Here is a 26,703-nt window from a genome sequence, read left to right on the forward strand (position 1 = left end):
GCTTAGCAATTTTCTCAGCATCCACAAAAAATCTGGGGATGATCACTTGCCAGTAAAAGGGACATTTTGCTAGCATGGACCCAGTTATTTGCTTCCCTGGCTGCCTGTATCCAGTCATGGAGATGTCAGTGCCCTGACAAAAGCACTAGCTAGCTCCATATCACTGGCTTTTCAGCTGCAGGGAAAAGTATTAGCAAAGGAAGATGTGTCAAAACAAGGGAAACCCTAAAAAATAGTTATTTGGTAATATCAACCCAGGAAAATACTGAAGGGAGAGCTTTGGCAGGGTGGCAACAGGCTTCCAAGGAGCCAGAAAGCATTGTGGATGTTACAGTTTGTAACATTGAAATTTCATGCCTCAGAGTAAAGTCGGAGATGAGAAACTCTGGACCTTTCAATGTGGGAGAGCTGAATCTATCAAAATAGTTTCACTTTGCATCTGCAGACTGTGAAAAGATGTTCTTCCTTTTTTTTCTTTTTCTCTTAGTTGTGTGGGTCCCCTCACTTATTAGGCAACATGTTATCCAAAGAAAGGTAGTGTTTCACTGCTTCACTTCACCAGAAATTCCCCTCCTGGGAAGACTGAAGAAACTGGTGGCCACAAACTTGCAGCACTGGCAGGGAACCAGGAGCCCCAGGGATGCTCACCTAGAAAGCAAGAGGACAGGGATGTGCACAGGGAAGGGGAGAATGAGAAAGGTAACAGAGGAAGAGTGGAAGGTTCACCACTCTCCTGTGCCAGTCTGTGTCACAGGTGACAGACTTCTCCTGGAAGCAGTGCCATGGCCAGCAGAGCTGGTGGATTGATGCATGGAAAGTGCCAATCCTGCTGTGTTGTGCAGCCATACCACAGGACAGTCACAGAATGGACGAATCTTACCAGTGCATGGGCTTTCCAAAGCCTCAGTTTGCCCAGGCAGCTGGTGAGGACAGCACTGAGGCAGCAATCTCAGGCACTCAGAGGATGAGAAAAACTGGAATTAAGGTTCAATCAGTCCTTCATGGATGTGCATAATGATGTGGTCTTTACAAGATGTGTGTTAGCTTTGCCCTTGGCCTTTGGAATTGGAACCAAAGGAGGCTCTAATGTGTAAACCCCACACCTTGGAGGTGGTCTCTTGAGAGAGGGAGGATAGATGGAGGGGCTGTCGTGGCCAGAGACTGGAATGCTGCCTAGGGGGAATGTTTTCCACTGACTGTTACTGAGGAGTTGTGCATTGCATGGCACAAGTCAACCTGAATTTTCACAGGTCATGTAGTGTAGTTATTCCTGGTTTGTGCTTGGTTTGAAGGCATTCAGGATCCCAGTTGACCCCTGAGGTTAAGATAAGCTAAAGTCAAATAACATGTGGGATAAACTGCCCTGAAATTCTGGGCACCCAAAGAGAGTTTTTTACTTTACACTCCTGTATTTTATTTCTTTTTCAGTCCTGCCTAGGGATACCACCTCCCTCTCCCATATGGATGCTGACTGACACAGGTGAAGCCTTCCGCCATCTTTCCAATGGTCCACTGAAAGCACTCTGGAACAAATGGCCCCAGCTGGAGAGTGGGGCAGGAGCACAAAGGCCAGAGCTATGTAGCCAGAAAGGAAAATGGGGTGAGAAGGGTGGCATCCCTCCCCTGTCCCATGCAGGATGAGCATTTCCTGCCTTGTGCACTGAGCAAGGTACAGGTCCTGTGGGAAAAGCAGTGTGTGATCCTGCAAGCAAGGGCTGCTCCTGAAGCCATGTGTGGACAAGCTTAATTAATTCTGTCTCTTCAGAACTCTCTTTGGTGCTTGACATTTGAACCTTGCTTGCAGTGCGGTAATGCAGGGAGAGAGGTGAGTGTGCATGAGCAAGTGAAAGTGGTGTCAGCATTTTGATCAGAACAAGGTTTCCATTCAGTGCAGACACATGTCCAACCTGGTACCTGTTTGTTTCCAAGCGATGCAAAGGCCCACTCAGTTCAGCACACTTCTGGGGGCCCAGGTTTTTAATAGCATGTAATATTAATTTCTGGCAACAGATGAGAGTTAATACATTTTGTTTAAATCTGGGATGAGTTGTTGACCAGCTGTGGTCTCTGTGCAGAGATACCAAATGCTTTTCTTTGGATAATGTCAGTTCCATCCTGCAAAACACATGTGGGTCAGAGGCAGGACTGAAGACCAGCAAAAATAACCCATTTAATGTTATGGATCCATGTGTCTCCTGCAGAGCATTTGGCGTAGTTGTCCTCTAATGATTTAGGAAATTCAGAAAGTTCTGGATGAGATGGCTTTTTTTTAGTGCAGCATGTCAGTCAGTGCTGGTGGGAGGTTTCTGCCCTTCTCTCTGCACCAGTGAGGTAAATTAGGTAAGCAGAGGCATGAATTATTTGCATGAAGCTGAGGTGGCAAATGTGTTATCTCAACAGCAGAAAAGGAAATGATTCTCTATAGATTATTAATTACCGAAAAAGCAAAGGCATGTCTTTTGTTGCCACCACACCACTGGTCTGACTGTTGAGTAGATATGGATCAATATATCCCCTTCCTCCTCAACCCCCTTGCTCTTCACATTTTCACTTAGGCTGAGGTGAAGAGGTTTCACTTTAATTTATGTCATTCTTGTATTGCCAAATGGCATGCCAGCGCAACCGATCTGGGTGTGATCTGACTCTCTGTTGTGTGCTCTCACATGCAATCCCCTCGTGGGAAAATGCTGAGAGAAAATGGAAATTTAAGCTGTGCACCTAGCCACTGTGGTTTTTTTGGTTTTTAATAGTGCTTTGTTTGTAAGGTCCTTCGGGCAGAGAGTTTGTGTTGAGTTCAGGGTAGTCATAGCCCATGAGGATTTCTAAATATTATGATATTGCAGATAGTACTGTAAGCAACTTGTTCTCTCTATGAACAACAAACTACTTGCAGTTACACATCAGAGGATCTCAAAACAAGGTCAAATATTAGTCCTACACCACAGCCTGAACAAGTCTTGTACCTATTCTACAAATGAGTTGGGTGCTCTATGGGAAGGTCAACTGACTTGTTCCAGACCTCACGACTAGTTAGTGGAGGTACCAAAACCAGAACACAGCTATCTTAGCTCCAGGGCCCTTGTTTTTATTGTTTAGCCCATGCCTTGAAGTACTGACATTTTTAGATTAAAAAGAAAAGTTTGTCTTTAAACTGTTAGGCAAGCTTAATCTTGGATATATTCCCCTGTGTAGATACTCATCGCTGTCTTAGTGTTCAGATTGATCTAAATAATTACACTGAAAATTAAATTTTTAAAATGTAGTAAGAATGGCATCAACTGGTATTCCCATACTTAAACATCCTGAATCTGGGGTAAATGAGAACTGTAACTAAACTCTGTGTCTGGATCCATCTCTTGGTAGATTTTTGAAGTCAGACTCACATGGGGTGAGGCATTTCTTTGTGGCTAATGGATGCAGAAGGAGATAATGGGCAAGAGACCAGTGGCAAAGAACTGAGATTTAGCTTGTTCAAGTCTAACAAGGCACTTAGATTGTTTTGCAGGGGTGTGTGCTGCTTCAGGAAATGGGTTTAATGGTCAGGAAAGGCCCTTGTTTTCCAGCCTTTCATTTTGGATGAGTAGCAAAGATTTTGAAGGAAACTGGAGAGCACTCTGCCTCCACTAAAGTTTGTCCCCTTCACTCCTCAGCCTGCCTCTCTGTTGAGTGCTCCCTAGCAGGATAAGGATAATCCTGCCCTACACAGCAGAAGGGCCTGGGCCATGTTGCCTGTGCTCAGCAGCTCTTGAACCACTCGCACCTGCAGCCACTGTTCCACCTCATCTCCTGGGCTGCTTTTTGAGGTCAAGCAAGACCAACGACAGTGCAGCAAACAACAGAGTCATTCTTGAATATTGTATCTGGAGGGGATTACAAACTCAAGCAGATGTGAGGGAGGAAGAAAATCTACATATAGCTGCTACGTAGGTCATAACTTCATCTTAGAAATACTCAGGTGTTTTATGAACAAGTTTCCCAGTGATTTGTGGCATGTGGCTCCCAAGGAGGGCAATAAGAACTGGGGTATCCCCTGGGATATGCTGAATTCCTGAATGGCTCCTCTCAGTCACAGCCCACGTAGGGACAGAGGGACAGCCAGTATGGACATTGGTGTGTAGTGTAAAAGCTGTGTGTTTATAGCAAACATATGTAAAGATAGCAACGCTCATTTGGAAATCAATTGCACAGCTGGGCACAGGGGTGACTGTTGAGACCACAAGCCTTTGGAGCAAAACCAGAGCTGCTACCCAAGGGCCATGGATGTACCTGCCCTGCCCTTCCCTTGCTGCCATCTCTAATCATGGGCACAGTTTTGGTCAGGGGCTTGTGGCTAATCTTACTCAGGGCCAGCCCAGGAAGAATGGGGATGGGCAAGCACCTCCTGCAGCTGCCCAGTTTGTAGCTGCCAGGCTGGGCCCCAGTACTGGGACATCAATGCAAGGGAACGGGGCTGAAGCAGGATTTTAGGGCAAAGGGGATGTAGGAAGAACCCCAGCCCTGAGATCCTGGCTCTGTTAGGTTGGGTCCTGTCTAGGGGTTTTGGCAGATTGGAATGCTCTGCTGAGAAAAAGCCCTCTGGTTGTCACCTCTCTCATTTCTCTGTGCTTAAAGTGTATTTTCTCAGTTTGCAGTGTCAGGGGGCTGGGTGCACTGTGAAGCAATTTGGATTCTGCATTGATAAGGCAAGTGCAAACTGTCTCCGCAGTTCTCGAGAGCAGAATCAAACTGAAACTTACCACTCAGAGTAGAAAGCACATAACACCCACAGCTACAGACATGCACAAATTGCTGTAATACAGGTTAGAAAAGGAGCCCTGTTCTGCACTCTCTGGTCTCATTAAAAACATGCACACAACACCAAATCTTCACTGAATGACTACAAGCACCAGCGCATGTTCCCTCCTAAACACCCAACTTACTTGTAACGGCTTATTGAAAGGCAAATTTTCACTTTTCACGTATTCTTGCTCCCCTTAGCACCTGGTTGCAGTTTCTACAACATTTTTAACTTCTTTTTTTATCATGACTGGTTGCAAGTAAAGTGAGACCTCTCTGGGACACCACCCAGCCTGGTTAACTGGGTCCCCACCTGGAGACATGGCTCCAGCGTGCCGGAAGAAACCAAACCTCCCCCTCTTAGTAAAACATCTGCAAGGGGCTTTGAGGATGACAAGAAGAGCAGATCTGGTCTGTAAAGATGTACAGAACCTGTCCCTTAAAAACAAAAGGTCATCAGAACACACAAGGTAGACTAAGAAAGTAAAGGTGGGGAAAAAATGTTTCCTGGGGCTTACAGAGGGACAGTTCTCAAGCAGAAAATTTTGCCATCGGGAAGTTGTTGGCAGACTGGGAACTATAATAGGCAAAAAATCACATTCAAAATGCTGCCTGCCACACTCTTCTTCCTGCCCAAAAGCTGACAACTGCTTTTAAGTTAGGATTTACTGTATAAGACCTAACTGGTAAAGGCAGGATCATTGGGTCTCCCTAACCCCAAGACTGATATCACATTTTGACAGCTGTCCTCAGCACAAATGAACTATGAAAGAGGTTTTTAGCCTCTGATTTTGCTGTGTGCGGTTTCAATATTGCAGGAATTGTTTCTCTTCCCAGTGCAGTGTGGCCACTTTGGGGCAGGAATGCTGTAAGGAATCTCACTCGGTCCTTGGATAAGGAAATGATCAAGGACTTGCTTATTCACAATTAAATGGAGAAAAAGAGCTGAAAGCCTTTATTAATCATTGCACAATAAGGAAGTCATACTGGTTTTGCTCCTTTCAATATGGCTATTTGGTCACACCTACCTAAGTGGTTTGGCATCCCAACCATCTCTCTGCGTGCAGCTGAGGAGGAGGAGGAGGAGAAGGAAGGAAGGGCGGGCCTTGCTTCAGCACTACCAAGGTGCCTGGCTGACAGCTCACAGGGAAGGGAGAGCTCTGAGTGTCCATCTCCCTTTCCTGAAGGGCCAGGCATCTCTTTTTAGAGATCTGTGCCCAGAGCACACACCACTGCTGCCTGTCCCCATGCTTTGGGCACAGGTTTCTGCTTCAAGCCCTGGTGGCAAAAAGGAGCAGAAATGAATGCATGCCCTGTGCCAGAGTTCCCCCTGCCAGCTGCAGGGGTCCCTGCCAGGGAGAGTCAGCTCTTGGGGGTGTGTGCCACCCACCCAGTCACTGCAGATCCTTGCCTCACTACTGGGCTTCTGCTCCCTCGTTTACCTATTGTGGCAGCCAATCTGTGTAACCCCCAGCTCCAGAAAGCAATTTGTGGCTAGATGTGGTGGCTGGCAGGTGCCTCTGAAGTGCCAGGAGACAGATGCTCAGGCTCCAGGCTTTGGCTGGCACAGGGAGCCATATTGCCCTAGAAAAGGGTGCTGAGGTGATGTCTCAGGGGTCTTTCCTAGATGAGCTTGTGCAGGCTGAAGTTTGTAGAGCTGCACAGCCTGAGCCAGCAGTGCCTGTGCTGCCTGGAGATGGAAAGCATCATCCCAGGAAAACCTGGGCTGGGTTTTCCTGTGTAGAGCACCACTGAACTTGTGCCAAGCTGCAAGCTCTCATGGTGGAACTAAGGATACCTTGGCTGTGAAGCAGAAGGCAATGTCTGCTTGTACACACCCCCAAGGAGACACCTGACCCCTCTGTCATGGGATGAGAATACAACTTTGCATCAGAGGTCTGCACTCGGGCAGCAGGGTCTCAGTGAGGCTTAGTGGCCCCTCTCCCATTTGGCTGCCACAGTGAATTGCTGGGAAATGTTCCCCAATCTCTTAAAGATGAGTGAAAGCAGAGTCATGCAGCATATTGGAAACTCTGTCATTGATGGCAGCTGGTACAAAGGTGGCCTCGACTGGTGTGCAGGTGTGCTCTTTGCCAGCTCTTCCATGTGCTTCTCGGGAGAATGGGAAGGGCAAGCAGACATGCTGTTTTCAGGATGGGTCTGTTTCAGCATCTCATGAAAAATTAAACACTTGTGATTTTGGGAAGTGCCACATCTTTGACAAAAGCTCTTGTTTTTCTGCTGTTCAGGTGAGATTGTGCTGATGTTACCAAAATGTCAACCTGTGCTCCCCACATCCCAGGCCAGGCAGCTGCCTTTTCCCTGCCAGCCTACCCCAACCTTGCGGGAAACCTCCCTCTCAATGCCAGGGCGGCTGCTTTGATGCTGTCAGTGAGTTTTTCTTTAGCCACCGTGACAGCCTGTGTTTTGCAGATACCTGCCCCATGATGGGCACATTCCTCAGCCGCACCGCATACACTCAGCTCCGGCTCATGCAGTAATTAGACAAGTGTTTCCTGGCTGCCTTTAATTACAGCCACAACTGTTTCCCTCACTCTAATGTAACGCCTCTGAATGACAGGAAAGCTTTTGGGCCGCATCCCACACGGTCCCAGCACGTGTTGAGACGCGGCCGTGCACTGGCAGACACTGACTTGAACCCAAAGGGCTCATACCCCCTCAGTGAGTCACATTTTTCATTTTCGACCTCAAGGCCATAATTGCCCACACTGGGAATTAGCGGTGCCTCCCCAGTACCCAGCCGAGAAGCAACTGGGCTTTATAAACTGGGCAGCATCCTCCCTAAATCTGTGCTTGAGTCTATCTCAGCTGTAATTTGCCCTGTCCTGTGGCAAAGCAGTTCAGCTGACAAGGCCACATTGCCCAACACTTTTGGCCCCTCAACATTTTCACACCGGTGGCAGCGAGATGGGCACAGGCAGCCGGCAGCTCTGCGCCGGGCACGCGGTCTCGCGGGGCCATGCTCCCAAATTGATGAGCTTTCCCCTTCCAGCCCCTTGCTGAGGCTGCTGTGGCTATCTGACCTGGTGGTGGTGGTGTTGCCATGGCCGAATCCCGCTGTATGGCTGCTCCGAGCCCCCAAGCCGTCAGCGGCTCCCAGCCGGCTTGGGGGCTGCCAGAACCCAAGGCAGCAGCTGGCGCGCTCGGCCTCGCGAGGCTGTGATCTATAACGTGCATTGTCTTTTTATGTAATGTGTTTTATTAAACATCTTCTAAAGCTTACAAGTGTCCCCAGGACATAACTCTCCAGCACAACGTAACGCTTTGCCAAGTAATGAAGTATGATTTATGGCGGTAATGGTTATCCTATGTTTTTTTAAAAAAAATATTACAGCAATAGCTCTGTCGAATATAGGAATATAACATGCTGCATTTGGCACGTTTATGACAACAGTGCTCTGGTTTTCTTAACTCCACAGTTCAGTGTTGGCAGTATTTCAAATTCTTGAGACAGATGTTTAAATGAATTTTTTTAAGAGGACAGTGAAATACTTTTAAAACATCATACGGCACTGAGTGTCTCAATATGTGCAGGAACGTTATTTCTTTAACATTCAGGTAGGGCAGGGCAGCACATGGCCTCTCTGGTTTAGATCTCACGGTAAATGATGGAAGTAGCAAATGTTGAATTACCTTTCTGGGGCATCCTGGCCTGCTGTTACTCTTGGGCTGAGGTGGGGAGGGAGGGGCAGACACTTGACCTTCCCCTGGATTTAGTGCAGTGTTCACATCTCCTTTGTGAGCACTTACAGCAGATCCACGTTTGTTTTGAATGCAGTTCCCACCATGCTGAGACAGGACTAAGTGGTCTCACACTGACATTTTGAGTGTGTCATTGTGGTCCCGGTGGTTAGGGTTTCAGGCCAGAAATGACAATCATTTGGAAAAATGTAAATGAGAACCCTGGTCATGTATCTCTGAGGCAGATAGCATTCAAGTATTTCCATTGAAACACTGAAAATTCTTGGCTTTTTTTTTTTTTTTTTTTCTAAAAATAGGTACTGTCTGAAACTGAGGAAACCTCTGTACAAAATGAAGCCAGGGTATTCAGCTCTGGCATTGCTGTTTGCACCTTTCAAAGAGGGAAAATCAGAACCCACAAAGGCAGGAGTCAGCACTGCTGAAGACACCATCACCCTCAGTGTACCAGTGCTGGGGCCACAACCAGGCTGGTGCAGAGAGATTGAAGACAAGGGAAGCATCAGTAAAGCAATGAACACTTATATTTAATTTACATTTGACAATTTGCACATAAATAATGATGTAAACCAATACGTAAACATATAATAGTTTGTTGTTCTAGCAAAGTAAAAAGCCTGTTAACTTTGGTCAGAGTCTTTCTTAAGAGAGACAAAAAACCCCCAAAAACACTGTTGATTGTTGCTACATTCACATGTAAAACGTCTAAGGGGAGGGGGAAACAGTAAAGAGAAGTAACAATTCTTAAAGCTGATGCATATAAATTCTTGTAAATTTTGTATCAAATACAAGAAAGCACTACAGGCAATTATAGGAAAAGTGTGTGTCCAGTGACAGAGTAGTGATACTTTGGTTTATCCTACAATTAAGTACTATATTTATGAACTATTGCTACATTTAAAAAGATGTCAGCCTCACAATTTGCAGGAGTGGAAATGTAATGAACTGGAGTCCTTCAAAAGCTGTGTTTAGAGACTTGTATTTCAGAATTGTTGGTTTTTTTAACAGAAGGCATTAAAATGAAGTTTGCTGAAAAAAAAAAGACCACCGAATCCTGAATTGTTGAGGTGGACTCGTAAAATTTTTTTTAAGACTATAACCAGACAAAAAGGGATACATGGAGGGGAGGTGTGTAATAATGCTACTTATGTTCGTGTGAGTTGACTGTGCAACTCCTTAGTGGCAGGGCACAATGAGACAAGGGCCTTGTCCCACCTGACTTCCATCCTGCCCTTACTGTGATTTGTGATCACGTCACGCACGGGTCATATTTGGCTTCTTTTCAAGTTCTTTCAGTACTATTTTCTAGTTGTCTGTTGACTGACCACCAGCCTCCTTCCCCCCCAGTGCAGACTGCCAGGAGAGTAGGGGACTGAAGGAGTCCTGGCCTGCAATACAGGGTCATTCCCACCAAATTCACTGAGATGCCACACGTGGATGCAGGATGATGTCATTCACGTGTTTGCAAGTTCCAGCTTCATCTTCAGCTCTGTGTGTGTGTATTTGCAAGTGATAAATGCCTTGGTACATCCTTCTGGTTTTGAGGTCATTGGTTATTTGCAAAACTGGATAACATTTGATTTTCACACTTAGATGAAAAATAGGTTTTATTACATGGTTTGGCTCACAACTTAAGTGGTATAAATATATATACATATACATATATCGTATAGTGGTATAAATATATCTATAAATATACATGTATTCTTTGCTACACCTCAAACGTCACCATATCATCTTTGGGCTTAGCAAAACAAAAAGATAAAAGGATGTGCATTCTATCTTTCCCTGTGCACATTTTGGTTTCTTCTCTAAAGTAGCAAAGCATTTAGGTAAAACAGCATTGTCTGCACCACTGGACACAAGCACTGAGGTAATTGTTGTTCAACAACTTTGCAATGCCCTTTTCTTCTTTAATTAAATTAACCACAAAATGTACAAACACAAATACTGAGAAAAATCTGAGTCGTACAGGAAGGAAGAAAAAAAATTTATGTGCCAGGAAAGGACTTTGTAGCCCACTTCTACCCAGGCGAAGTGGGAGAGAAAAATACAAGTAAAACTGAACCCCTTCTTACTCAGGGAATCTGACCATCATTTTTTTTAACCCTGGAAGGCTCTGGCCAAAAAAAAACCCCAAAATAAAACAAAAGTCGTAAGAAAGAAACCTGCCCAAACCCCGCTTTAGGCAGAATAATATTTGTGTTGTTGCTTTTAAATTGCTTTTGGAAACAAAAAAATGTGAGATTTTATTTTGGAAAAGCCACTTTAAGCTCATGTGTTCCTTTGGTCTTAAAGTTACATGACAATGTGTGGGGCTGGAGCTGTGTTCTAAAACCCTGTGGTATTGTCCATGGCAGGTCAGTGTTTGCTGTGCCACATCTGTTTCAGGGAGAGCTGCAGGTAGAAGAATCTTTCTCCTCCCCTCAGAGAGGCAGGAGAAAAAGCTTCTTCCCTGCTTGCTGCTGCTCTGGGCTGTTGGTTTGCTATTTTTTTTTTTTCTTCTTTTCAATTCCCACTGGGGTGATTTACTCATGAAAGTACACGGCCTTTTTTTCAAACCAACAGATCTAGGATTCCGTATGTCACATGTCCAGCTTTGGCAATATGAAAAACCACATTTGTTTAAAAGACATTGGTACATAAAACACATTTACTGAAACCCTAATCTTAGGTTCTTAAAACAGATGTGCAGAAAAAAAAATATCTACAAAGAATGGCCATAAAACAAAAAAAAAAAACCAAAAACATTTAAAGTAAAAATTACAATGAATTTTTCCAGTCATTGTAAACATTTTCCTAATTATTGCTTTTAGAATGATTAATTGCATAATAAATTATGAAGTACTATCATTGAAAAAATAATTATGAATAAATGATTGTCTCTTAGTAACTGGCGAGGCAATGCAGAGTCCTTTGCCCCTTTTTATGCCCTGAGAAAACAGTAACTTTGGAGTTCCTTCTTTTAGCTGGAGAGCGTAGGGAAAACTACTGTAAGCCAAGATTGCTTTGCAGCATTGAAACTATGTACAAGCAACTGCTACAGGCACCCTGACTTGCCAAGTCATAAATAAAAAAAATCACTTTGCCAAAAAGTCTTAAGGGTCCATTGGTTCAATTGTTTCTTGCTTGACCTTTACAGGTAACAGAGGTAGTGGGTGACCGTGAGGCAACTTCATAACTGACATATCTGACGACTCGTAAAGGTTGCATCCTGAGGAGATAAGCCCATTTCCCAGGTTCCTCTGTAGAGAGACTTTCAGGTTGGCTCCCTCCATTTCCCTCCTGAGCATGGTCAGTATATCCTTCTCCACGATCGATGTTAAGTCGATATTGTCCTCCACTTCTTCCAGCTTGTCAGCATTGTCACTGATGTCGAACTTCTCAATCTCCTCATTGATTCGGTTCAGGTCCTCCATGGAGAGGCCGGAGGCCGGGGCGACGGGGCAGTTGCCCTTCAGATGGACCTGGAGGCTGCAGAGGTGAATGTAGCTCTTGTGGCAGTGGATGCATTTATGGGGGCGTTCGCGGGTGTGGAGACGCTTGTGCAGCTTCAGGTGCACAAACTGGGTGAATTTGGCTGGGCAGAGCTTGCACTGGTAAGGCTTCTCTCCAGAGTGGAGCCGCAGGTGGGTTTTGAGATTGCTGGTGCTGCTGAACCGCTTGTGACAAACCTAATGTGCGGGTGGCAGAGAAACAGCAAATGAGTGGGAGGTGATTTTATAGTTTAAATCACAGACACCTAGGAGGAGATGGCAAGATGAAGCAGCAGCTTTCTACATCTTCACACTTTCTCACAAAGGGAAAAAAAATCCCCACCTTTTTTATTTTAAATATCGCTGAATGTCATTTTGAATGTATCTGACAGCAAAACTGTATCAGGCAGGTGTTGCTCTAGCAGGCTGCAGGCAATCGTGCTGTCTCATGGACGCTGCTGCACCAGGGCTGGGCCCGGCTGTGGTGCAGATTCTGGCCCTGAGCAACCAAGGGTTTTTCCCTCAGCCCTCCCTGCACACTCTAGGGGATGTGCAAAGCTCTGCCATCCCTTTGGCCTCCGAAGGAATCACCTCTCTCTTTGTGTAACATACCTGACACTCGTGGGGCTTTTCTCCCGTGTGTACCAGATAGTGCTTCTGGAGGTGAGCCAGCTGTGTGAAGCCCTTATTGCAAGTCTGGCATTTAAATGGTCTCTCTCCACTGTGTACTCGGAGGTGCACCTAGGGAGAGACAAAGCAATTAACAATTTGCAGTTTCCAGTACTACAACAAAAGTGCTTTCAGATGTTTCGTACAGTCAGCGGAAGAGTCCCATTGCCAAAATACAATGTTATCTGGTTAATTAGGTGGCGTCAGTATTAAAGCACACAACCACACTTTCTTGCTGGGGGATCCTGTATTAAGCCCAGACTTATAAACAGCCTAACAAGCAAGGGAGGCCTGACCCTGCTTTTCTTCGAAAACCTACAGGGAGAAATCTGAGCCTTCAAAAGAAGGCTCCTGTCTTATTCTCCACTGCCTACCTTCAGATTGGAGAGCTGGCCAAAGGTCTTGGAGCAAACATTGCATTCGTACTTGATCTTCCCATTCTGTTTTTTCAGTGGGTATGGGAGGGTTTTGTAACCGGTCACATTCCTCTTACTTTTAATGAGATTCATGGCTTCTTCACCACCGGTGGCAGCCAACACCACTGAGGTAGGTTTAGGTTGCATTATGTGTTCCGAACTGGCTGCTGTACCAGCGGTGGGGGACCCACTGGTAGGGCTGCATGGCTTGTCCTTCATGCTGGCAGCAGCGCCCGTGACAGAGAAGGCACTGTTGGGTGCTGGTATGAGGAAGTCTCTCGGATGATCAGGCTGCAGCAGTCGACGGCCTCCTTCACTGGGCAGTGAGCTGGGGAGCGTGGTGGGGTTGAGCATGTGGTGGGAAAGGCTACCTCCGCTGAGCAGGTTGCCATAAAGAGGGTACATCCTTGGGAAGAGATTGAAATTGTTGATGCCGTTGATATTGTTCAAAGCGCTCAGGTTATTACAGCTCATATTGAATGAAGGTAACAGGAATTTGGGATAATGGGGGTTATAGGATGGTAGAAAAGCAGGTGAGAGGTGGCCAGGGGGTGCATATCCGGGATAAGACCCCAATCCTTCTGAGCCATATGATCCATTCAAGTAAGAGTATGGCTCTCTGTGCTCTTGGGAAGTAGGTGCCAGAGGTGAAACTGTGACCCCCGGACTACTGTGAGGGCTTGAACTTTTTAAACTTTGGTCTGGGCTGCTCCTCCCGGAAGGACTTGGCGTAGTAGATGCCTGGATGGGCGAGTGAGTAATGTAGCTGGGTCTGTCCATGCCATATGCTAAGGAAGCTTTCAGATAGTCTTCTGGAATGTGAGGTCGGATCGGGTAGACAACTCGAGGGAAGAAACACCTCTCCGGGCTATAGTTCTTACGTAAATCATCCAAGTCTTTTTCTGGAGTAACTGGTGAAATGTTGGTCTGAAAGAAGTCTTTTCCTTTAGGAGGATTGGATTCCATTTTCAGGATTTCTTTCACACTGTGCTCCTTCTTTGGGATGCTTTTCTGATAAAGCTCATCTTTATCAGCGCTGTGCTGCTTTGGATTAATGTGGGTTTGTGCTGAAATACAAAAACAAGATAATGATTATTTAGATATGTCACTGGTGTTATCTCTTTTCAAAACAAATCTAACCCCTACAAGTTTAGTGGGAAGGAAGGGCTACTCTCAGAGATGAGCAATCATTCAACTTTCCACAAAACTAATGGTTGTGTGAAGAAATGCCTGCTAGTATTAAGTGTTAATAAAAAGCATTGTTAACTTAAGGGATACTGACCAGTACATAAGATCTGGATAATGATGCATTTGCAGAGTGCCAGCCTCCACTCCGCAAACTGATTTCACCTTCCCTCCCCCTTAAATTTGCCTAGCTTCGCTGTGGAATGCCTCTTTAAGCAGTATTTCTAATAAATGTGGTAATGAGCATTTGTTCACAAAACAGGTTTAACTGAAGGACTTTGCAAAACACAAGCTCCCAGAAATGTTCCTCAGTAAAATAACAAGGCATGACAAATCGGGTTTTGCCAAACCACAGCAGTCACTTCACCAGCCAGTTCAATTACTTACAGTACCAAAAAAACCATGGCTGGCTAGGATGAAAGCCTTCTTCAAAGAGAAGGTATTCTCCATCAGTAAACAGATCATTACTCATTAAATATACTGCTTAGGAACATCTACAACAAAGCAGACTATTTACTGCAGATTTCTGTGGCATTCAGTCTATGCAAAACTCCTCTGCTTACAGCTGTATTTTATAAAAAAAATGCTGAAGCAAAGCAAAAGAAAGCAAGACTGGTTGGCTCCAGCTTAAGTTGAAATGTGCTTTAAAAAAAAAGGGAAAAGAAATAGGTATTTTGAAGAAAATAGAAGCTAGCACACATTCATCTCAGTTCAGCACATACTCTATTTATCTGTATTCAAAGACCTTGCTGTCTGGACATAATATAATCTTAACAGCACACTGAAAGATGACTTCAGTAGAAAAGAAAAATCTGCCTTTATCTTTGTTACATAACCTTGATTACTTGTAAGATATCATATTATAGGGGGGGAAGACTACAAGAAGGTTTCATAATCATAGTTAGTTAGTGCAAGGCTTTCCATCAGGAGGTAGAAGCCAACACCAGTAGGTACGTGACTCAAGAACACTGCAGTCCTTTAGACACATTTCTACTTCCTTGACTGACTGTTCTTATTTCATTATCTGAGGTGAGAAACAGTTATTTCTGATTTTTGGAGGATCATCTGAACAAAGTGAGGAATGTGAGAACAGGCAACTACCATGCCGCTTTCAACACAGATTCTTTGCTTCACTATTCACTACCCTGATGGAATCTATCATTTAGCAACATTACCCTATAAGGCAAAGAAACAGCCATTTATTAAACATATCCAAGAAAACAGCTGCTTGCAAAGCATGCTCCTACTTACAGCAACCCACTTTACAGTAGCATTCTTTTTGAAATGGCATTAGACTAGCAACAAGAAAATTTAGTTTGAGATTTTTGAGTAGCTTTTGAGTAGTATACTTTCAAGCTCCAATGAAATGCAATTGAACACAGTTAAGTTCAATTAAAATATTTATGATAAAAATTAAAAGTGTTGTACAGCAAGCATGCGCATACATAAGCTCACAGGTAGCTTTCCAATTACTTCTCTTGGTGTCCAAAGTTTAATGCAGATATGTATCAAAAATGAAGTAATAACATGTTGTGTTTTCTGGCTTCAAAAACCATCTACTTTCTTTGGTAATTTTGTCTGTACTTCTGGACTGGTAACTCATTTTCTAAATGTCAGCCAGGTTTTGGGGCATAGCATAGAGGTCCTACTAGGTTCAAGAAGCTCTACAATGGCACTGTGAATAATATTATCTGTATCTTCTTATCAGCTGCCTTTCACCACAGCAGTGTCTCAGAGCAAACATTCTTGGTGACACTATCAGCATCAGGAAGTATCAAGACCAGGCAGTACTGAAAACTGGACATGGGGGTGGGAGGCAGGACTTGTGAAGCCTTGCAGCAGGAAAAATAAATAAATACCACCTTATCAGGCCCATATCAGTTTCTCAGTGGGGCCTGTCAAACAGGAAGTTCAAATTGACACTTTTCTCTTTTAAAGAAAAAAACCCAGGGGGAGGGGAAGAGGAAGGAGAAATGCTGGTGGTGCTGGAAAAGTGATAGAGAAACTGAGGCCTCTTCAGCTGGAGAAAGAGCTCCCACTGTCACAACATTAAACACGAGGGTGGGGATGTACGTGCCTTATGTGCAGGAGCAAGCCCAGGAGTGACAGAAAGGAAGCTCGTGCAGAGATGGTAACTTTCTTTGTGCAGCAATCCCATGCTCCCTCTTGACTGACTAAAGATAATTGCTCTTTTCTTCCCTTCTGAGTTATCCCAGGAAAGCTGTCCCTCTTACTCATTTCCATGTGTAGACAGAAGTCGTGATATTTAAAGATAATTTTCCACGTCCAACTGTGACAGCTCTCTTTAGTATGCAAGCTATCTTTGGTCCATAAATCCCCTCCTGGCTTTTTCCCTTATTACTGGAGCACAAAGGACACTTGGGAACACCAGAGAGATCAAAACATAAACAAGAGTGTCAGCACTGTGTAAAATAAGAGAAGGTAATGTCCGGGGCCAAGTAGAGGTTCTTGAGTTTTATACTGAAGGTGAATTTAAACCAGGGCTGAAATTGATTGAGAGGTTTACAACCTTTCTTGTTGCTCTTAAAGGAGCCATACTTCAAAGTTAAAGAGATATATTTCTTATAAATGGATTTTTTTTTTAACTTGTGGTCTTAGATTTAAGGTTTTACCAATTAGAATGTATCCCATTCACTCTTGAAATGCATTTCTCCCCCTGACTCCCATATACACATACATACACACACACACACAAACATATATATATATATACAGTAAATAGAAGCACATACTCTTCCAAGATCTGTCTCGTTTCTGTGGTCAGAGGGATGCACAGAAAAGAGAATCATGACAAAACAAGAATGGTGCAGCTGCATTTTTAAGTTACTGATCTGAGGTGGGGGGGAGGGGGGGTAGAAAGAAGAAATAAAACCAAAAACGTGCCTATTGTGGAGCCTGATCCACTTCTGAGGTCAACAGATTATTTGCTCAGATCTGAGATTAGTGAGTGCATGCAAGAGGAAAAGGGACAAAACTCCTGTTACTTTTAAGTATTTATAAAACCTGGGTGAAGGAGCTGCCTGAAGTCACTCCAGTGTGGGTGTTCCAGCTACAGACTACTGCAGAGCTATAGACTTTGCTCTCAGTTCTTGTGCTCTGAGCTGTTGCCTGAGAAACATTTCATAAAAACAATGATTTGTTCTTCTGTAAAAACTTGAAAAACGGTTGTAGGCAGACAGTAATTGCAATAGTAATTTCAGGAGTGAGATGGTACTGAACACTTTGAGTGGTAGAGCTTAATTATGCCGATTCACATTTTCGATCTAAATTAAGCACCTCTTTTCCTAGTAGAAAGAGAACCTCGAAGTTGTAAAGCGGGCAAAACAAAGACTGTTTCCACTCAAAATGAGAACAGAGACCAACATTTACAAGTACAAAATTTGATCATCTGTTTTCTAAATGTGTCTGTGGCAGTGTGACATGCTTTTGAAAACTTTTTGCTCAGAGAAGGTCTTTCTGGGAGCCTTCAAATAATTCTCAATATTAAGACAACTTCTGCCCCCAAATTCTGATTTTGTGAAGACAACTTCTCATATAATATAAAAATAATTTTCCTGAGCCCTTTTGAACATTCCAGGAGGCATTTTTTTAAGCAAGTGCAGATGTTTCCTCTCAACCCAAACAGAAAAGCTTCAAAACCAGAAAGTGAAACTGGCCATAAACAAAAGGGAAAGCGAGTGACAGGGCTGAGCTAATGGCCAGCATGTCAGGGCCAGCAGGAAGAACAGAAGAATAAATTATATTTAAGATAAAAGCATTAAAAAGTTGATCTTCATAGAACCAGAAACATTTTAAACCATGTCTCGCTAAACCTGTTAATGAAACAAAAAGATTGCCAAATATTTTGTAAATATGCAAATTATCTTCCCCCAGCTTGAAGTTTTTTTTCTGAAGCTTGACCAAAAGATGTCACCTGCCTGTACTTGACTGAGGAGACAAACATGACATGAGCAGCAGGAAGTTGCATCATATGATTGCAATATATGAACATTATTATCAAATAGTCATGTCCTGAGTCAATGCAATTGTTTGGATTTTGTTGGGTTTTTGTTGTTTGGTTTTGGTTTGGTTTTTTTTTGGTTTGTTTTTTTTTTTTTTTTTAACTGTTACCCTCTCCATCCCTCCATCCTAAAATAATCCTCCCATGTTGAGGTAAAAATGAAATTCTAAACCATTTGGAACCACCAAAGCAAATTTCCTCAGTGTTTGCTAAATAAAATATCACAGACAAAAAGACAATCTGAAGGAACAGTTGAATAAGGTTAAGCATATCTAACTAATTACTGAAAAATTATTTTTAGCAGAGTACAGAAATCTTGTGCCACCATACTGAAAACTATTTACTGGACAACGGCATCATCTGAAGGTGACATCTCAAATCTTGACAGAAAATATCAGAGGTCTCAAAACAGACAGGAAGGGAATGACACTTGAGTTTCCAGCATTGGGATAATGTGGAGTCTTGCCTCTACCACTGTTGTGCAACTCCTTGCAGGCACTTCAACAACTATTTGAAGTTACGTAGCTCCACTCGGAGCTAATCATGGCCATGAAGGTAGGTGTGTGCTCCAGCGTCTGAAGGACTGGGTCAAAGGCCCCAATTCAGGAAAACACAGAGGACAGGGTTAAACCCACAACTAAGTACATGCCTAATTGCTGTCTTGCATCTGGATGCTTTCCTTCTGCGGCACAAATGAGCTAATGCTGGGGAAGTTACCTTTAATTTGAAAGTTTGCTGTTACAGAGGCAAGTAGATGTTACATGTGGGTGTGTAAATACATTTATGCTCTAAAGTGGTAGTTCTCTCATTTTTGAGGCCACTAATTACAGGAAATAAAGCCAGAGAAATTCCCTGATACATTTTTCCCCAGAGGCCCATCCTGCTCTGGTGCTTAAAGAGGAACTAAGGTGCTGAACTCTAAGGCTGTGATCCCCAAACCCTTGAGGCACTTAAAGCAGCTGCCTATATTTTAAGCTGGCAAGACTGGAAGGTCTCTGTAGGTGTGTGTTCCAGGTGGTCTCTCCTGTGCTGGGCAACCAGCCAAGGTATAACTCTTCTGAAGCCTCCCACGGGCACCAGTGTGCACTGCACACCCGAGACACAGCGAAGGGAGCGATCTGGGTGCAACACACCATGGCTATTGCTGCCTCCCACCCAGACCAGCATGTATCCCATGGGAGGAGGCCCTGACTTCAGCTTGCCTCTTGGGACCTGGACCCCAACTTTCCCTCCCTCCTCCTCAGCGGGTGCCAAACCCAGCAGCCACAGGCTGGGAGGGCTGGTGATGCACCCCTGCTCTTCTGAGGGAAGCCATACCACTTTTAAACACCAAATTATTAGCAATCCATCTGGCTGGAGAGGACTTTCCTGACTTCCTAGCAGGTTGTGGGGGGAGGAGGAGGTCCTCTTCAGCAAGGCTGTGTTCAGATGCCTTGCTGGGCCAAAGCCCCAAATCTATAGCAGGTACAGGGTGCCAGTGTACTGGGGACAAACTTCTGCACTTTACTCATGGTTGCATGCAGTGCCAGGATACCTTGGCCAGCCTTTGTGACAGAGAGAGGCTGGAGAGGCAGTATGATGCTCTCTAATTCTAGATTTAACTAGTGGCCTGGGAGAAAGAGCAGAAGAAAGCAAAACAGTGCTGGCATTCACAGTAAACTCATCTGGTTCCAGTACTAATGCTGGAAAAACCACCCCACTTGCACCATTGCTACAGGGAATTTGACAAATAAAGATCTTTGGGAGAATTTTGGGGTTTTCTTCCACACTTTTCAAAAGGCTAATTTCAGAAAACCTCAATCCTTATGGTATCTGTAGGGTTTTGGCCCATCTGCAGGCTTTAGGGCTGAATGTGTTGCTCACAAGAATGAGGGGAAAGGAAAAAAAAAGTGAGAAGTTTTTCTCATTTTCTGAACTGCTATTTTCTTTAGGTGGAAGGAGCTAACATAAAATTTCTAAATGGTTTAAATGTAATTTCTCAAAGAAAATAATATCTATTTCAAACGCAGCATCTGGAAATACTGCAAATATTAATGTTGAACTACAAAATTGTGCCTCAGGTTCCCATTTCATTAAATCCTTATACTGAGCCTACTACTTTTACTAAAATTAGTTATTCTACCGTGTCCAGACACCCCTAGTTTTGACCTGATTAAGAGTAACCGGACAAAGTAAGAAACACTTTACAAATACAGTAATTGCTACTTCTGCAAGGAAGCCTAAGGTGCCAGCAGATGCAGGAAACCGATCCTGTGTTTGTGTGTCCTTCTAGCTAGTGACCAAATGTGCCTGACTCGATTTTAACAAACTCCTCATCCACCAGAGCCCTACATGCTGTTGTCTCATCTCACCTCCAGGTCCCACTGAAAAGCCAACAGTTCATTACATCAAGAAATAAAACTGCACAGAGAGCAGTGAAATGACATATGTGCAAAGATGACAGAATCAGTGACACAGTTTTTGAATAGAAAATATAGCTGCATAAGACATTCCCTCCCTCTCTTCCCTCTATCAATAGAAGACAACAGATTTTCTTCTATTAGTTCATAGGGAAAGACAGGAATCTACTGAAAGGATAACACCAACCGAATATAGACGTACTTTTGATTAATCTGAATGTGTGATCTGAGTTTTATAGTATGGGATGACAGCTCTAATGATTCAAAGTAAAACTGATATTTTATAATCCATCCCTTCTTGCCAAATAACTGTAAATAGTTATTTTTATAAAAAAACAAACAACAAAACAAACCAAAAAAAACCCCAAAAACCTACTTGCAGTTTTTCCTTCAAGTTTCAGTGTAGTCCCTGGTAGAAGGACAAAAGAATACTCTGCTCTATCTTAGAGTAGCAGCAGGGGAAGTAGCCTAAGAGTCCACTGAGAAGTCAGCAAGAATATTTTCTTCTCTAGAAGGGGCTTTGGATGAGGTGTCAGGCAGTGATTAAGTGAGACGTAAAGCACCAAGGCTAGAAATAATCAGAAACCACAGAGGAACACAAACTCCTGGAAACACCTCTTCCCTCTGCTACCAGTGCTATTATTTTTGAACAGAAAATGAAAGCTGCAATAAAAAGTCAAGAAATGGGGACAAAGTACACTGAGCTTAACCAGAATGAGAAGAACACAGGAGGTTTGCTCCCATAAGATAAGTAAGGGTAGATGCAAGGCTCAAAAGTGCATTATGCAGTAAACATATATTTTGTCAGACAGAGTCATGGCATGTTGCCACTTCTGGTACAGTGAGGGCAGCCCTTTGGGAGCATGAGTGGACAGCTTTTAGTATATGCTACCAAAGCAGGCTTTTGCTCAACACACTGTGAGATCTGAAATTGCCAAGTCTGAGAGCGAACCAACAGCTATGGTTAGGAAGACAGAGGTCAGGTTGTCTGTCTAGAATTTCACCAGTTAAGACTCAGATTCAGATATTATAATCTCTTTCCACTTGAACAGGCACACGGACCTCATTGTCTTGTGTTGGGTTTTTTAATTCCTTTTTTCCACTCCAAGCTACCCCCTGTGACACAACAGATGATGCAGCTGTATAATTATACAACTTATTATTAGATCTTATAGGCAGAAGAGACATTACTAGCATTCCTTGTTTATACTGTAATCCACTTACTGAGGTTCATCATTGTCAGCTCTCTGGAGGGGGGATAGTGCAGCCTTTCTGCAAAGTCTCGGCAATACCACACAAGCAGCTCTTGGTTGGCAGGGATGGGCTTGATGGTATAGAAGTAGATGTTCATTCCATTCTGACAAGCAGCCAAGTTCTGCTCCTGAACAGAGTAGCCAGGATTTACATAACGCATCCAATTGCTCTTGTCCTCGTTAAATCCATCAATGAAGTGGTGAAGTTCACCACTTGAATAGATCTGGAATAGAGAGGAAGTGCTTATGAATATATATACATATATATAGGCACAATATGCAGCATGTACGCACAGAGTCCAGAGGGAAAAAGTGATAAGCTCCCTTTTTTTTTTTTTAAGATGAGCACATATTACTGAAATAAGTGCTCAAGCTGTGTTCCTGCCTTTCCAACAACAGCCTCTGAGTTAAGACCGTATTTAAAGGCAAGTCCACAGTCACCTTTTCCATTTAATCTGAGCCTGTGTCTCTGCTAGCTTTGGAAAACAAGACCAAAATCCGAAATGCAGAATAGTCTCTCTGTGTAAGCTGTCTACCTTAGAGTCCTTTTCCTGGTGCTCTGATCAACAAGTGGGTGATGCTGATGACTGCAGGTCTGAGTGTATGCTTGCCTTAATGCTTTGAGTCACCTGCGTATAAGACTGACTGGCTACACTATGTCAGAGTTCTTGCCTCTATGGCCTCTGTACTTGCAGTTTCCTACCACCTCCACCCAAAGGTTTAAACTATGCAAACATTCTCCACCCCCCAGAGTCCTAAAGCAACACTTGCTCATAGTTGAACTGTAACCCTTTTGTAGGAAGGCTGGGCGAGGCAAAGATGAAATTCACCTGCCATAACTGAAGGAAGACCTGGTGAGGGTTTAGCCCATGAGATGTCACTTTTCCTACTAAGGGACATGTTCTGACTTGTCCACAGAGGGGCAAGAAAACACGAATCTGAAAACTGCTTAGCGGTTTTGAGGGAAAGAAGTTCCCATCACTGACAGAAGCTACTGTTTCTTGAAATGGTAATAAGAGAATTATTTTTTTAAAAAAGAAAAAAAATCAAGAGAAGTCCAGGAAACACTCTTGTAAAAACACCCTGCTTACTCTCAAGGGGAACTAGCTCCATGCTGGATGGAATGGGGTTCCTGGTTTTTGGAAAACAGATGACCAGGCAAAAGCCAGACCTGGAAGTGGGAGCAGCGTGCAGCAGCAACGCACCTCGCTGAGCAGGAAATGCCTTTCCAAAGGGGAGACAGAGCTTATCTCGGGAGAAAACACTCCAGAGGGTGCTGCTGCCCGTGTGCCGCCAGCACTGCCTCCCGCACCTCCCTGGCCGGGCAGCGCCCCCCGGCCGGCCGGGACCCTCCTGTGCTCCCCGGAGCCCGGCGGGCAGAGAGGGGAGGCGGCCTGGCCCTTTAACGCGGGCCGTAAACACCAGAATCACTTTCTTTTAGAGTAACTTCCTGTAAACTGAGAAGGGGGAAATACATGTGGCCTCATCAAAGCAGCTTGCGAGAGATTTTGCGGTGTGTTTGTTATGAGAAAATGGAAGGGAGCCGGGCGAGTTGAGTTGCATCAAGAGGAGCCTTCGGGTTTCTCTGCTCACCCCGGCTCGCAAACTTCCAGGAACGCGGGGCTCTGGCGCTTGACGCCTGCCACCACTTCCCAAACCAGCCCTCCACCGCTCCCACGTCAGGGCCACGGCTCCGAGTCCCCGGCAGAGGCAGCCCCAGCTCCCACCTATTCTGGGGAAGGCGCGCCCAGATGTGCCGAGTCACGGCGCGGTTCCCAGAAATGACGCGGCCCCGGCGGCCCCGCTCCCCTGGCGCGGGCAGCGTCCCCGGGCGCCCAGCAGATGTTCCCGCTCCTGCCAGCGAGCCCAGGATTCCTTAATAACATGTGGGAAGTCATCTCCCACAATTTCCTTTGCATATGCAAGCCTGTGTCAGACCCCTAGGACGGAATTAATTTTCAGTGCAGCGGTCTGTTTTGAACAAATCAAGAGATTATAATAGGGAATTTAATGATGCTTAGATGGCTCCTAGGATATTATTTCTGAGGATCCCTTCACATTAAGGCTCAAAATCACATCATAAGAATGATGTCATCTTTCTCACTGCAATGTAGGAATGAAGTCCTGCAAGATGGTTATCAGCCTCTCTTCCCTGTGTCAGCCTCCCGGTCTCTTCCTAGACTGGACACAAGCTCCCAAAAAGTTCAGCAAAAAGAAACATTTTGTGGCATTATTAATGTGAAAACAGTGCCTGCTCTGTAAAAACACTAATGCAAATAACTACCTATGCAAGGCTGTATTACATTGTACAAAGATGATCTGAGAAAACCAAAATTATTCAATTAGGTAGGAAGAAAGGAGTGTGGGGAATGCTGATGCATGCCCTGGGTTTCACCTGGATATGAGGTTGGGATATTACTAAGGCAGGCAGGCACCTGAGCACAGAGGCTTGGACACAGTCCCAAATCCACGGATTTAGACACAACCTGCATCGCTAGAAGGCAGCAAAACAAATCCATGGAATGAGATGGGGCTGAAGGAATGTTCTCTAACAATTAATAATGTGTCTGTAAGGAAAATGAGGATTATGTCAACTGATAAACTGGAGGCATATTCCACAGCACAGACTGCCTGCGCCAAAACATACTGGCTGCTGCTTTCTTCCAGCTTATACTATGGAGTACAAATTAGGCACCACCTCTGGTGTTTGTCTCTTTTCACTTTCCTAAGATCCATGAGCTGCTCTTTTAACAATTCTGAGGAGAAAAATCTATTCACTGAATGATACATGCTGAAGACTACCACCACAATGTTACAGCAGCTCTATACATGAAGCAGGAAAAAATGTCAGAAAATGTATCATAATTCTAGAGTGAAAGTTTATGCAGTACTTTAACAGCTTCTTCATGGTGGGAAAAATCAAGGACATGATACTTGCATAAATCAGAATGACTCTCCATTGTGAAGAAATGCAAAATAACCTGTCCTCACAGCAAGCAGCAGAACTATTTCTGTACAGAATCAGCATCGATACATTTTGGAAGAACAAGCCAGGAAAGGCTGTGCATCTCCACCGCTCTCTCCACCCACACAGTCCCTACATCCAAGACAGCCAGGCTTTTACTCGGCTTAATTCACCCGCTGGCCCTGTTTCTGCCTGGCCACATATGGAGGCTGTCCCCTGCATCACACAGCAGGAAGTGACCCAGCTTCTCAGCCATACTCATTTAGTGATCTGCTCACTGCAACAACGTGGTGCTGTTTTTTCCTACTTACCCGCCAAAAGTATTTTCTGTTTGCATTCTTGGGAACCGTATCACTGGTATAGATCTCTCCTACTAGGGGTCCAAAGCGTGTTCCTTTTGGGATGTACTCTTTGCTTATCACTCCAGTGACCTACAAGAAAAGCAGCACAGGATCAGTCCATTGCCAGTAGAAAATGAGATGTATCCCTCTTCTCCCTGCCCCCCAACATCACAAGGTAAAGCAAACAATGCAAGAAATTTTTTGTGACAGGTCAGCAAAGCAGAAATGAATAAATGGACTATTGTGTTGTTACTATACGAACAGTTTTGTTAGGTACTAGCATTTTCCCAAGACATGTGGAAGCTAATGACAAATACCACCTTAAAAATGTGCTTTTTGGAAATACATTTACAAGAAGAAACAGTAAGCAAACTGTACAGAGACTGGTATTTCCAGAAGTTATTTTTCCTATCAAAGGCAAAAGTCTAGCTCCAGCAAACAAAAATATTCAGTATCTATCAATCACTTCACTGCTACAGAGCTTGCTTTTCTAATAAGTTAGGAACTGGAATGACTGTTCTTCCAAATCAAAATGAAACCACCCTCCACCCCCCTCCATTCTTTGGTCTATACCCACCCTGATAGCTAAAAGGAGAACACCAAAAAAGACAGCCTTCAGTTCTCTTACCAGCATACAGTGGCATATAAAACAGAATATGAAATGGCTCTGGGACATATACTCACAGGTCACTTTCTGGTACAAAAAGGAATCATCAGTTCCAGTAACATATATTAAGTGGGTTTGGTCAAAAAAGGTGTAAGGATTTTGAAGAAACTGCTGCACTATGCTAAGTCTAAGAAATGTACTCTGGTTGTTCAGCTTCCTTCTTGACAGTAATTATACCAAAAAAAGTCACTGACCACAAATCAGGAAGCAATTCATCATTATTCAGAAGAACGTGCCTTGGAGTAACCCTTTGCAAAACACTGCTGAGTTATTGGTTTTGTCTCTCTGTTTCTCACCAATCTTCTTAAATTTAATGTATCTAAACAATGTTAGAAAACCAACGATTTTGTAAACCAAAAACCCCAAGCCTTTGCAAGATTGATCTTGCTGGTCAGATAGTAGAAAAAAAAAAGAAGGTGAAAAGCCCATTATTTTGGTATTAAAACCAAATATATTCTAAACTCTCATAGCAAAATGTACTAAACATCTTGCCACTTGTCTTGTCACACATCTTGCCACTTGTCTTTTTGCTTGCCAGGATTTCAGAACAAGACAGGAACACCAGAAATAATTGAGGAAGACTGAGAACTGGGATTACTGCTGTCTGTACCCCACAAGGAATCGATGTCCTTATCAAAGCAGATTAGCACTCGCCAGACCCTACAGGTAGTTTACTTCAGTGAGCTTTTCTATTTCTTTTAACAGTCCTTCTCAGCAAAGAGTAAAAACTCTGGACTGTATATAGACAGTGCTTCACAAATTAGCTAAGCCTTCTGATTTTCTCATACTACATTTTCTTATATTGTGTGATCCTT

The 26,703-nt window shown here is 44.0% G+C and overlaps 1 protein-coding gene across 4 annotated transcripts in view; it reads right to left on the minus strand.

Moving 5' to 3' along the window:
* Positions 1 to 11,594: 11,594 nt before the first annotated feature.
* Positions 11,595 to 26,703, minus strand: part of PRDM1 (PR/SET domain 1) — a 98,078-nt gene continuing 82,969 nt past the window's right edge. For all 4 annotated transcript variants that reach the window (XM_077781801.1, XM_021553795.1, XM_021553794.3 and 1 more), the window contains 5 exons: positions 25,192 to 25,311; positions 21,887 to 22,139; positions 13,016 to 14,124; positions 12,585 to 12,713; positions 11,595 to 12,170 (listed from right to left, as the gene is read on the minus strand). In XM_077781801.1, coding sequence (XP_077637927.1) covers positions 11,595 to 12,170; positions 12,585 to 12,713; positions 13,016 to 14,124; positions 21,887 to 22,139; positions 25,192 to 25,311 — 2,187 coding nt within the window. The remainder of the gene's footprint in view (positions 12,171 to 12,584; positions 12,714 to 13,015; positions 14,125 to 21,886; positions 22,140 to 25,191; positions 25,312 to 26,703) is intronic.

The sequence above is a fragment of the Lonchura striata genome, chromosome 3 (assembly GCF_046129695.1).
Source record: "Lonchura striata isolate bLonStr1 chromosome 3, bLonStr1.mat, whole genome shotgun sequence".
NCBI lineage: Eukaryota > Metazoa > Chordata > Aves > Passeriformes > Estrildidae > Lonchura > Lonchura striata.